This window comes from Anoplopoma fimbria, chromosome 21 (assembly GCF_027596085.1).
Source record: "Anoplopoma fimbria isolate UVic2021 breed Golden Eagle Sablefish chromosome 21, Afim_UVic_2022, whole genome shotgun sequence".
NCBI classification, from domain to species: domain Eukaryota; kingdom Metazoa; phylum Chordata; class Actinopteri; order Perciformes; family Anoplopomatidae; genus Anoplopoma; species Anoplopoma fimbria.
The window spans coordinates 7,772,238-7,785,214 of NC_072469.1; the positions used below are offsets into that span (position 1 = coordinate 7,772,238).

Consider the following 12,977-nt stretch of genomic DNA (forward strand, 5'->3'; position numbering starts at 1 on the left):
TACTTTAAATGTGTCGTCATTTTAGACCACTTCTGCTCCACCATTCAGATTCATCCTTGCTGTTTTGTTTATCTTGTAAAGATAACTTAAACAATGTTCTGTCACCATTTAAAGGAATACTGTGTCAAAGAAACAATATTTCCAGTCTGATAGATGAGATGATTGTTTGGATTTTCTTTTAATTTTCTTTTTGCGACACAATATTAAATGACTATATGTTACATCTTACAGACACTTAGACTCAATCTCCCCATAGGACAAAGGTATTTTCTTCAGTATATTGCATTTTGTTGGAGCCTGCCGTTGTTTCCATGTGATGGCTTTTTTGCAAGCAGCAAAAAGTAATTTAAAGAGATTTTCATAATCCATAATATTTCCAAAATCTCTTTAGAAATGCCAAGCGATAATATACAAAAAGAAATAAGAGCCCAGAAAGTATGAAACTGGTCAGTCTTTTTGCTTCCAACATTCATTTCATCCCAGAAAAACAATTTTGGAGTCACAACAGAGCCAGGTACTGGGGTTGGTAGTGTTAGTCTGGCTTTCCCATACATCATAACAGACATCCTCAGTTATCCAAGCCAGATTATCTCTCCCATTTCAGTTTGCTACAAAAAGTGTGGGAGATTTATGAAGTTTTTTATTCAATTGCGCATTCTTAATATTAGATGTTTGTTGTCTTTAACCGTGTATGCATCGATGAATATGTTGTTTTGTTTGATTTATTTTCAAAAATAGTGTTTAATCTGGAGGAATCTGCATAGTGGAGAGCAAGGTAGTTCTCCAATCAGAGGGTCGGTGGTTCGATACCTGGCTTCGGCAGTCGATGTGTCCTTGGGCAAGACACTTAACCCCAAGTTGCTCCCGAAGGCTTGCCATCGGTGTGGACTGGATGTTGCATGAATGTTAGTTAGAGTCTGATGGTGGCACCTTGCATGGTAGCCTGTCATCAGTGTGTGAATGGGTGAATGATATGTAATATACTACTGATTGTAAGTCGCTTTGGATAAAAGCGTCTGCTAAATGACTGTAATGTAATGTAATGTAATAAAAGTTACTCTTTCAAGGTTATATTGAGTTCACAGGTATTTAAAAAGCTCCACAACCAAAGGGTTTAAGCTTTGCATCTTATGCTCCTTACTCGATTTGGAATTTGAAGTGAAGTTCGATCTTTGTTTCCAGGTTTGACATGGCAGGACGACCTCACCCAGCAGGTCGTCTCTAGAGAGCTCTCCAAACTGAGGACCATTCCTCTCCACCACCAGACCTCTGCTCCAAGCCCCCTGACGGCCTACAGCAGCTCCAGAGACAGGAACCTGAGCAGGAACCTTCAGCAGTACCTGACGGGCCTGGGCTTCCTGCCACAGTCTGAGGTTGATGGAAAACCAGGAATTCAACGACAGGGAGCCAACGTTCAGGTAAAAGTCTCACACGCTTTAGGCTTGTAGCAGTTGCTGACTTTGTAGCGGATTGAACAGGTGTGACAAGTGCAAAAAATCATGCCAAATAATAATGTGTGAAGACAGTTGTGTAATATCTTCGTGTGGCTCTGGATTGAGCTTTCCAAAGTTTTGTTCATGTCATCAGGTTCATCTCAGCTTGGGCTTCAGACTTTTTACAAAACGCCTCTAACAAACTAGAGGTGTTTAGCTTGAAGGACGAGCACATTTAGGGGGCAAGGAGGGTCTAATAAAAAAGAAAAATCCATTTACGGAAAATGGAGACTCCAGTGTTTTGGAGCTATACCAGAGAGACTAAAAGTCAAGATATCGCAGCTTCTGCAGCTTCAGTTTTTACATTTTTTCCCTCTAACTCTAGGAAAGAGACATGTTAAATGGAGTTGAGAAAACCATTTTAAAGATTTACTATATTTTAATGTCTTCGTGTAACAGCTAGAAATATAGCATTTAGGTCCTGGGTTTAGGCAAGAAATATTGGTCCACAGATTAAACAAACACGTTTTCCTCAACTAAATTATGGAAGAACCTCTTCCTATTCCTTTTGAAAAAGAGTCATTATGTCTTTTGCTGAGGTCGGCCTCTTGTCACCGCACCACTTTATTGTTTCTCGCTCTCTGTGTTCTCCTCCCTCTCCCACTGAGCAGAGACCTTTTTTACACAAAGATCTTCCATCACCTCTTTACATTATTCAATCCTCATATTTAGGGTGGAACCCCGGCTTTGTGTGAAATGCTTCATAGCCGAGCCGCTTCCTGCTGCTGTGTCAGTGCAGTCATAATGCAAAGTTGAAGAGTTCAGGACCTTCCATATTGATGAGGCGAGGTCCTTTGTTGCAAACATGGTTAGCATGAATGGCAGAGCACCCCCGTCTCGCTGTGTTAATGCCATTATGGCCTCTCAGTATGCCGGGCTTGGAAAGACTGACATTTTCTCTATATACATTTGAAGGACAGAAAATGGCACCGAGGGAGATAGCTAGTATTAGTGCTGCAGCGACACGAATGATAATGCTGCTCAGTGGATCGGATATATTGTGTGCTGTATTGAAACGAGGGTCCTTATGATTCGGACAAAAAGAATGATTTCTCTTTTTCACAAAGAGAAGAACAAAATCACACATTTTGGTGCCAGTATTAATACCAACTATAATGCCAAATTGTTAAACGGCCTCTGTATGCCTGTGTCCCATCGCATTGTGATGTAAACACATAATTCATCATGTGTCAAATATAAACTCATATGGCTAAATCTGAAATCAGATACCTCATAGTTTCGTCTTTTTAGATAAGGGGATGGCTGCTACTTCTCTGACAGAAGGGATATGCTTTTAAAGTTTGTTGTGGAAATGCATGATATTACTCTTTGAGTGACACTATCTCATCTTTGATTTCCATAATGCAATTTCCAAGGGCAGTTGTCTTTGATCTAGAATCCCAATTCATATCCTGTCCTGTCTAGTTGAGCACAGGTTGCTTCTCTTTTTATACTAAAGTCTGTCACAGCGATGCTGACCCAGCTCAACCCGTCCAATGTTCTCATCAGAGAAAAGGCATTACTGCAGAGCTGAAACTACTGAAGATTCATCATATGAATGTTGTCACTTTAGCTTTACACAAATGAACAAGACACGACTAAGAGTTGACGGACATGTTAGCAGATTTATTTCACTGTACTATGATGGGAATGTCATTGTGTCTGCAGATATTTGCAGTAGTTTGGTATCATAAACAACAACTTAGACTTGGCCTGAGGAGGTTTATAGACAATGTTACAGATAAGTTATTAAGTTATTAAAATTCATGAATGTCTTGTTCTTTTGGAGACATTTCTGTCATAACCACAAATGTAAAGCCATGGTGGCGCTGGAGAAAAAGTCAAAGGGTCACTGAAGTCATCAGGATTCAATGAACGAACAACATTTAATGGCAATCCATCCAATAGTTGTGAAGATATTTTCGCCTTGACCAAAGTGGTGGACTGGTTGTCAGGCCACAAGCACGGCTAAATGATGTTTGACATATTAACAATGCTCTAAATTTGCTAAGTGGCCTTTTGTTTTGTAGAATGAAGACATCAAGTCTGAAGGTCACTTGGAGCCCAGCCGGTCAAAACCCCAGCAGGGCTGGAAGGAGACCACCATCTACAGCCATCAGAAAGGAGCTGGCCAAACTCCGGTCACCAAAGTCTTCACCCAGAGTGGAGAGGGCAGACACCCCAAGCTCAGCAAAACCTACTCCAACCGGGACCCAGGAGGGAGCAAACTGCTATCAAGCCATCTGGAGCAGCTTCTTGCCGAGGTACCAAGCACTCAGGAGGGCGTCCCGGGTGTCAAGTTGGCGTGGCCCAAAGGAAAGCTCCACTACCTCAGCTACATCCGGCCGGCTCAGAGTGAAAAAGTAGAACCGCAGTCTCAAGTGGCTTTTAGCTCCAAATCCCAAAGGCCTAATCTTGACAGGCTTCTGCTCAAGGCTGGCTCAAACCGACCGACCGCCAAAGAGTCTCTTAATGACATGGATGGTAAGAAATGCTTATTTAACACTCTGGCTTTTATATTTGTACCACAATATTCCCATGTTTTCATTTGTTTGCTTTTCAGGGAAAAATGACGTTTAAATGTACACTTCTCATTCTTTTTTTTTTTCTCCAGAACGATTCATCCAGAATATGGTGAACCAGCTGGGACGGCACAGCATCAACATGGAGGCTTTGATGGGCAAAGACCTGGACCATCTGGCTGGGGTCATCACAGGGGCTCTGCAGGAGGTGGATGAGGAGCGGCCTGCGGTTGGGGTCCAACCAGGACCAGGAGCCCCCGACTCCAGGGGGGGCGTGGAGGGTAACAGGGAGCCACTGGCAGCCATGCAACGGAATCAAGACCAGGTCCTGCAATCAGACAAAGGGCAGGATCTGAACCAGGAAGACACGCTGAGAATGAAACAGCAAGGTGAGTGTTTCTTCTGTTGAGAAAGAAAATAAAAGCTGGCAACACTTGGAGTACTAGTGTGTTTATTTTCTGCCATTGATAATAAGAATATAAGGCATTCTAAGTTTCTATATATGTTAATAATGCTTTGCTTGTGTAGTCCTAATAGAAAGTGCTGCCAAATGTATTTCTGAGTCTTTCATTTTGAGTCATAACTGTTTTTTTTCTTTGCTAAATAACAAAGATAACTTTTTTTCACACAATCTGCTATCATAAAATTGTGTTTGTTTCCAGGCCAACAAATAGATGGTGCAGACAAAGAGCCTGTTGACAAGGTGAATTTAAAATTACTCTGCTCAACCAACAAATTGGTTTCTCAGGGAGCGAGACATGTCCAGACTTACACTTTATTCACTTTTGAATGCTACTTCAAATAGGGATGATTTGAAAGTTGTGCAGGCTAGCATTTACTGTTGAATTATTAGAACTTGAAAGCAACTGCAGGATTGTATAAAGTTCATTGAGTGTTGTCTAGCCTCAAATATTTTAATTTAACAAAACTTCAAAAGCGCTATTAATGAAAGTAGTTCTGCACGATGCCATGGATCTTTTGTTGTTTAGTGTAGTAAGTAAGTAAAGTTATTGAATGCATCCTTTACCAATTTTTAAGGAAAACAGATGTCATTAGACCTTGGACCAGCGCTCAGATACAGAAATGTCAGTGAATGCAACACAAATATATACCTTTTAAATGATTTCTGATATCTAATTGAATAAAATTCTCTATTCAAAGTATTCATTAATTTGTCCTTAGAACTTTAAAAACTCTCTTGTAAAAGGAAACATATATAACATATCAGTAAAATGAAGTAGAAAGACCTTCTTTTTTTCTAAAGATAAATCTTCTTTGATTTAACACAGCATTCAGCCTTCTTCTCCAAGCTGCTGGACTACCTCAACCTGCAGCACTTCGGTGATTCTGCAGAGGTCAACATGGGGCCGCCAGCTCCCCTTCGTAAAATGGTCGGACTGGAGAATGTCCAAAGCCGAACGACGCAGGGCCAAGTTTCCGTACCCCACCAATGGGAGGCGAAGACCTTACCTGTGAAAGAAGGCGCCACCCTGCGTTTAACCGGTGGTGCAGATGGGCCTGACGCTCAGGTGGACTCAGAGATCCAGAGGTGGATGCAGGGGAATCAGGACCCAGCGGGGAAAAAGCAGCTGGAGGAGCCGCAGAAGAAGGACATGAGAGTCAAAACTCAGCTGGTCCACGTGGCGGTGAAAGAGTTTTCCAGCAGAGGAAAGGACAGACACTTTGGCTACATCATCACCGGCTCAGAGTGAGTATGATACACATATACAATATAACATAAAAACATAACAATGATTCAGATTATTATATCATTTCTAAAATAATAATATTCTTAATCAATGTATCTTTTTATAAGGATATTTAGGCAATTTATTCTAAGACTGTTTGTGTTTTTTGGTCTATGTTTTCCTGCTGAGCTGTGTGTATTTGTATACAGGTTCTTCTTGTTAGAATATACGTGTAGTATGGGACAATGATATGTACTTGTCCCAGTTACAGATGAAAACAATGCAGACTCCGTCAATAGATTGATTTACAGAACATCAATGACCTCTTTGACCTTAGTCACTGTTCCCGAAAACTCATATGTAAAAAGCGTCACTGACAAACCGACTAAAAGCTTCTCTCTTGTTCTTTTTCTTTTTCATTTTATATAATTTTATTTAAACGGAAAGACTAGGACAGAACATCAATTTGACATTTTATAATTGCAACACGGACATTTCCTGCACCCAGATAATAATATTAAAAAGTTAAATTGGTGTTCTGTCCTAGTTTTTCCTTTTATATTGTCCACATTAAGGATCCAGCACCTTGTCTTCAAGGTCCAATCTTGAGTTAAGCGCCTTGTGTCTTAATTTCAATATACCTTTATCGACTTTTAGTGCATAAACTCATGAATCAGTACAACCACAACATGTCCAATGTATTTACATGTATTTGCAAGTATTTTTTTGAAGTTTATACACCCAACAAGAAAGAGAAGAGAAAAAAAAAAGACTTCATATTCATTCATACGTACATATATACGAACAAAAAGTATATATTTTACACATATGCATTCATCCATGCATCCAGATATACCTACATCCACATGTAGAAATCTGCTAAAATGGCTGTTAATTAAACTAACTAAAGATAATAAAAAAAATTCAATAAAACAAACAACTATAAAAAATAAAAATAAAACCAGGGGATATGTGTGTCTGCTCTCCGTTAAGCTGTGTACACTGAGTGTGTCTATAGATTTACATTAACTGTAGTTCTGAAGTGGTAATTATCAGCTGTTTTGATGTTCATGTACTGTAGTTTATTGCTCCACTCACCAGTTTTCAGTCGTACTGTTAAACCTGTTTCCAGGCAGACTCATTACATACCTTAATACCGAGTTTATGTCTGCTTTGTTCAGTTATGTAAAACTGCCTGTAAGAGACACGCGGTTTCTGTCTGAAACCACCCACATATTCATGCCTTTATGGAAAAAAAGAATACCGCAGGTTGAAATCCTTACAGTGTGCTGCACCTGATTACAATAGCAGGAATGATACATCCCTCGGCATGTGGGTATAACTACGCCGTATTACAGCTTTAATGATGATACTTTGTCAAGAAGGGTAGCCAAGTTCTCTGTCTCTCCTTCGCTCTCACCTCTCAGTCGGCTCAGGCTCCGCAAAAGATAAGTTCCTATCGCCTGTGTGTTGGCCCCTGGCCCTCTCTCAAATCCCTTCATGGCGTTATCAAGACAGCGTGTCGTCCTTCACCTGTTCATCACACGTCGGCTCATAAAGGTGCGGCGGGCACAATCGTTGTCACGTCATTGCCACACATAGCGGAACGCAGATTAAGACGTAAACACACAACAGCGGTGAGTATATGTCAAGGGAAATAAAAAGGTCACCTTCTGAATTAAATATCTTTACCTCCTCCTCCTCCTCCTCCCCGTCCATCCTCAGCCCACTGAGCGGTCACCTATAGTTGGCCTATAGAGGGGCCTGCATTTGCTGCAGACCTCATGATTGCACGGTTGTTATCCCCAGCTCCTTCGCACCCTGCAGAGAGGCTTCGCAAACTTGCTTATCTGACAGCTCCTGACATTGTGGTGGTGGTAGTGGGGGGTTTGGGGAATAGGGGGAGGGGGAGGGGGGGGGGGAGGGAAGTGGAATGGTTTCGGATAGAAGAGAAAGAGACGGAGAAACCCAAGGGGAAAAGTACCGGCATCAACAACCAAGTCACTCCTGGAGCTCTCCAGTTGCTAGAATTACCGCAGAGGGATGCAAACGTGTCTGGAATTGCTTCGGTGAATCTTTAACTTTCAAAACCCCCCTCAAAAAGTGGAGAAAAAAAGAGCCACCCACTCTCTCAAAGGTGGAGTGAATCATCCACTCATGCACAGTACACTGTTCTGTTGGGGAGGGGGGGGGGGGGGGGGAAGCTGCTGTATTGTGGTGTCAAATGCAGGCTAAACAAAATAATATCTCAGCTTCATTTTAACCTTGAATATGTAAAATAATTATAAAAATGTTTTATTGTATATTTACTATCTGAAAAAATAAGAGAAATAGCTGATAATGCACTCATTACCGGACGCTGCGTGGAATTGGATCCCAGTTCATTTCACATTTATCTGCTAACAAAACAGTGTCTCATTATGATCCATGACTCTTTGGTGCGTGTCACCTTGCAGCCACTTGGCATTCCCAGTGATTCCAGGTTAAGCTGTCAGCTATAAAGTAGCTCTCTGTGTGTGTTTGTGTGTGTGTGTGCCCTTCTCATTTCCTCCATCCAGCGCGTCGGCCTGCAGATTGCCTTTGTTTGGTCTATTTCCTTGGCGATTTACTCTCTGAGTGAGAGAGCAGCCACGGACTGAGCTGAGATGAGGCATGGCTTTATCAGACCACCATTACACTTCACCTCCATTCCATTTGCACCTTATTATTCTCATCTCACCGCGAGGGCGCGTGCGTGCTAGCCCGTGTGTTTGTGTACTTTGTGTTATCGTGTTGTACTTTGGGGCGTACGTGCGCGCCAGAGAAAAAAAGTGAATGTGGGCGAAGAAAAAGAAAGATGAGAGAGGAGAAAGGGAGAGATAGACGCGTCCATACGATACAGCCATTACACCTCATGCAGGTTTCATTTGCACCTTATTGTTTGTCTCATTGCTGGGGAAAAAAAGCAGGTGATTTACCAAGCCTGAAGAGGCAGCTGATCCCTTTTCCCTTGGCATGGCTCTTTGTGCGGTTGTTTGTGTTTGTGCGTGCCCGTGTGTCTGTCTGCGAGTGTGTACATGTGTGCAGTACATCCGTTCAGACAACTGTGGCTCTGCTTGTGTGCAATGACCCATTTGTGGGTATGAATTGTGGCAGTATCTCTCTAAAAAAAATAGCATTTTAACGGTCGAATAGCTGTGTGTATATGTTGAATGTGTGTGGACCTCCAAAACGTGACACCCAGCTGTCTGTGTGTGTTTGCTCCCACAGCTCCCTCAACACTGACCAGGCCTCCGACCTGATGGAGCGACTGACGGAGAGGCTGAACCTCCACACCGCGGACCTCACCCAGCTCTCGTACGTGCAAACACAAACATCCCCTTACGTGCCCACATTGTCACAAATAAAGATTTACCTTGCAGTTTACGATTCATACGTTGCATAAAGGATAATTGGCCACTTTTAAAGTATTTGAAACAGATTTGTTTTGTGCCTTTGAGCTCGGGGGACAGAGTGAAGGTTGTCCAGAAGCGGGAAGGACTATTTGTGTGGAAAATGCCGTACGAACACTGCCAGAGAATGTAGGCGTTTGTTGTTTTTCTGACCTTTTGGTGTGTTTGACTTCTCGCAGGGAGAGAAATCGGGCCTAATTACCTGCAGACACATACCGATGTCTCCATTGTATTCAACACACTGCTTGCCACCATTGTCACTGTACGGCTTGTCAAAAAGAGAGCAGTCAAGCCATCAACCGACTCCCAGTTAGAGGCAAAAGGGAGGAAGAGAGATAGAAAGCGAAGCAGCAGTGGATTCGAGAGCTGGAAATAGAGAAAGTAGTCCAGCAGGAGGCGGTTAATATATTAATGAGTGGACGAACTGTCCTTGAACGCGGGGTTGGTTTGCGCTTGTACCATGTTTCTGCTGTACATTTGGTGTCAGGCCATGTAGGAGGCAGAGGAGATGTGTTTGCCTAAGATCTGACAAGCCTTTCAAGACGCTCCTGCAGGAGAAGTGAAGTCTGGGTGGTTCAGTAACACCCGCAGCATATGAACACCAAAGCCGGTGCGCTGCAGACTGCGGCTCTACTGTAAATGTAGACTCACAGTATTCTGGTTCGGATAATAGCAACTGCGAAGGAAAACTGTCTGAGAGTGCTCTCTGTATCTAGTGTTCAACACTCCAAATACACAGTGACCTTAAAAATAAATGCAACCAAGGAGACGTCCTGATCCCCATCTTTAAATTAAAGCTTTGGATTTAGCTTGGATGAGCGAGAACACCAGGACATGTCACCGCGCCGGCACTGATTGAGCCAATCTTCTTATTACACCTGTCATTTCATATCACTCAGAATCAACACCTGATGCACATAATGATTGATGCTGTTGTTTGGATGCGGATGAATAGCCCTGCGACATACTTGGAATGGACAATCATTCATATTTCCAGTGTTGGAAGAAGTATTTAATAGACTCATGTAAAGGTAGTAACACAACAATATAGTAATACAAGTTAAAGTATAGAAGTTTAATCAACAAAATGTACTATCAAAAGTAAAAGTGCTCATTTCTTACAATGACACCCTTCACAGTGGTATATATTTCCTGGATATTATATTATTGTTAAATTATCACTTGTTATTATTATTTTAAATGAAAGGGGCTCAGTAATAATTCAATATTATCCTCGTGGATAGAAGAGAAACTCTCTGACAACTCTCTCTTGTTAATATCTATGATGTGAGGCAGGATTTGCTTCATTAGCTTCAAATTAGTTTTCACTCAGTCATAGATCAGTCAAATCTGAGCACACAGACATGGTGCACAAATTTTAGATATATACTTTGTGACTTACTCTTTAAGAAGATATCACTATCTCTGATGTATATTATGAAAATATCCATTTAAAAATAATTTATTGATAGTGCAAGAAAAGCCATTAACACAAAGTTGCATGTGACAAGGCAAGAAGAGAAACAACAACAAAAAAGAATGGGATTACAAATGAATTTAGGTAATTAGCAGGAGATACCTGAGTGAAATTGATTAGATGCATTCACATTTTCTTATGAGACTATGCACGTGAGTAGTAGGTGCATTTGTGCATATGGGAGTTGTGTGGCAAAAGAAAAGAACGCAATAAAAAGGGGGCATTAACTATAATAACAATAATAGCAATAAGGTGAGTGAAATTGAAAAAATAAAGGCTTCTGAGGGGCATCTCTGGCCTAATCCTGTGGACGAAGAGGTATTCAGGCAAGTAGGACGGGTCAGGATAGCTGGACCAAGCCAGAGTTATATGTCATTTATTATTTTAATATTTAGTTATGTATCAATATATTTATCTATTTTGGTTGTATGTTGTTTAGATCTGTTTGTTTTCCTCCTCAGTCTTTATTTTCTCTTGCTTTGGGCTGTGCAGTCTCATCTAACAAATCATCCAATAAGATATCTGTAAAATCTGAATATTCAAAGTGACTAGTAGCTAAACTGTCAAATAAATGCAGTGGACTTACATTACATTACATTACAGTCATTTAGCAGACGCTTTTATCCAAAGCGACTTACAAGAAGTACAATAATTTCCTCTCAGGTTCTACTATAAAGTAGCATAAATGGGAATACTCAAGCACAGTACTTGAGTAGATGTACTTTTTTCCCACCATTGCATACAATCATGATCACAGTGTAAAAGCCACAGACAGATGCCTTAAATGATACAGTGTTACACTTCATATTGATAACAGTATTCTACACAGAAGATAAATAAAAAAAAGTATTCTATGTTGGGATTGTTTATCGCCACACTCTTTCCTTCTACAAAGTAATGAAAGCGCATTCGAGTAGAAATAGCCAAGGCGGAGGACGTGACGCAAATCCCATTGTGCCTCTTGCTGTGTGGCCACGGCAGGTGAGTGTTTGAAAGCCTCTGTCTGAATATGAGTCGGCTCGAGTACGAGAGCTGGGTCAGAGCACGCTGCCCTGCTTTGGGGGGGGGATGAGCCCTGATAGGAAGACTGAAAACGAGATACTCAAATATGACAAAAGGCAGGCAGAGAAGAATTTCAGAGCATAAGAGAAGAGGAGGCTGAAGGTTTCGATGTTGTTGAGATTTCCAGATGCTGAACACAATTACGTTCGAGGCTGCTACTACTGTAATCAGCACAAAATATTCGCCTTTCAAAAGAGATGTGAAATTGTAGTTTTGGATGATGATGTTCTGGGGGATAAAATGTGCCTTTTTGCTCAGATGACGTAAATGTTTTTCTCACCAGAAACACTAGGGGGAGTGGGATACACACTCACAAGTCCATCCTCACACACAGTCTGTGCAGACACACACACACACACACACACACACACACACACACACACACACACACACACACACACACACACACACAGCCTGCCAATATCCCGCCAACCAGTCTGCACATTTACACTCGTCATGTCCCAGCAGCAGAGCTAATATGAAGTCCAAGCTTACGCATCCAATAACACAGGAGACGATGTGAAGTCCTCCAGAAAATGTATTCGTCTTAATTTTCATCTCATGACTGTGGCGGTGTTCCCCGCCCCCCTAGTATATTTAAATAAGGTTTGTGTGGCTTGGAAAAAAACATAAAATCACGTCAGTTCAATTTGAGATGCATCGAGCTCTCAGGCAGAATACCTTCCATCAGGAGAGTGGAAGGCAGGGGTAAAGATTGCGGAAATATTGACATTTACAAGAGCAAACAGAGCCTAGGTGAAGGTATTAGAGAAGGACACATTTATTTTAGAGCCGTGTATGTGTGTGTGTGTGTGTGTGTGTGTGTGTGTGTGTGTGTGTGTGTGTGTGTGAGAGAGAGAGAGATCATGTTCACAAATGCATCGTGCATGGTTGGGTCCGTCTGTCTGGCAGTGTCGGCTCACATATTGCCCCCGGCCGAGTGGGTGTTGCTGCCTCTGGAGCGGGCTGACTGATGGTGAGTGGGTCCGGGTCACAGCACTCTGGCATTCTGATGAATCTCCCTTTCTGCCGTACAGTCTGCAGAAGTACACTGAAAATGTATGTAGACTTTCCAGGACTTGTGAAGTGTGAAGACATGATGATGTGCTATAATGTCTGAGTGATTATATATGATGGAAAGATGGCACCAGTACTCGCCTGGTGTGTTTATTATAGAAATAAAGTATCCATTTAATAATCCACTCCTCCATCTATAAGTTTTGGTTTTGTATCTATCAAGTACAATATCGGATACAGTTGTTTTTGCAAGTTTTAGCTGCTAAAATATTTTTGTGTCTGTATAA

General features: G+C 41.7%; 1 protein-coding gene across 1 annotated transcript in view; it reads left to right on the top strand.

Annotated features, from left to right (window-relative positions):
• ptprn2 (protein tyrosine phosphatase receptor type N2) overlaps nt 1-12,977 on the top strand; it is a 121,021-nt gene that overhangs the window by 27,794 nt on the left and 80,250 nt on the right. The window contains exons 4-9 of the mRNA XM_054623054.1: nt 1,183-1,418; nt 3,524-3,977; nt 4,108-4,404; nt 4,678-4,718; nt 5,305-5,723; nt 8,953-9,039. Coding sequence (XP_054479029.1) covers nt 1,183-1,418; nt 3,524-3,977; nt 4,108-4,404; nt 4,678-4,718; nt 5,305-5,723; nt 8,953-9,039 — 1,534 coding nt within the window. The remainder of the gene's footprint in view (nt 1-1,182; nt 1,419-3,523; nt 3,978-4,107; nt 4,405-4,677; nt 4,719-5,304; nt 5,724-8,952; nt 9,040-12,977) is intronic.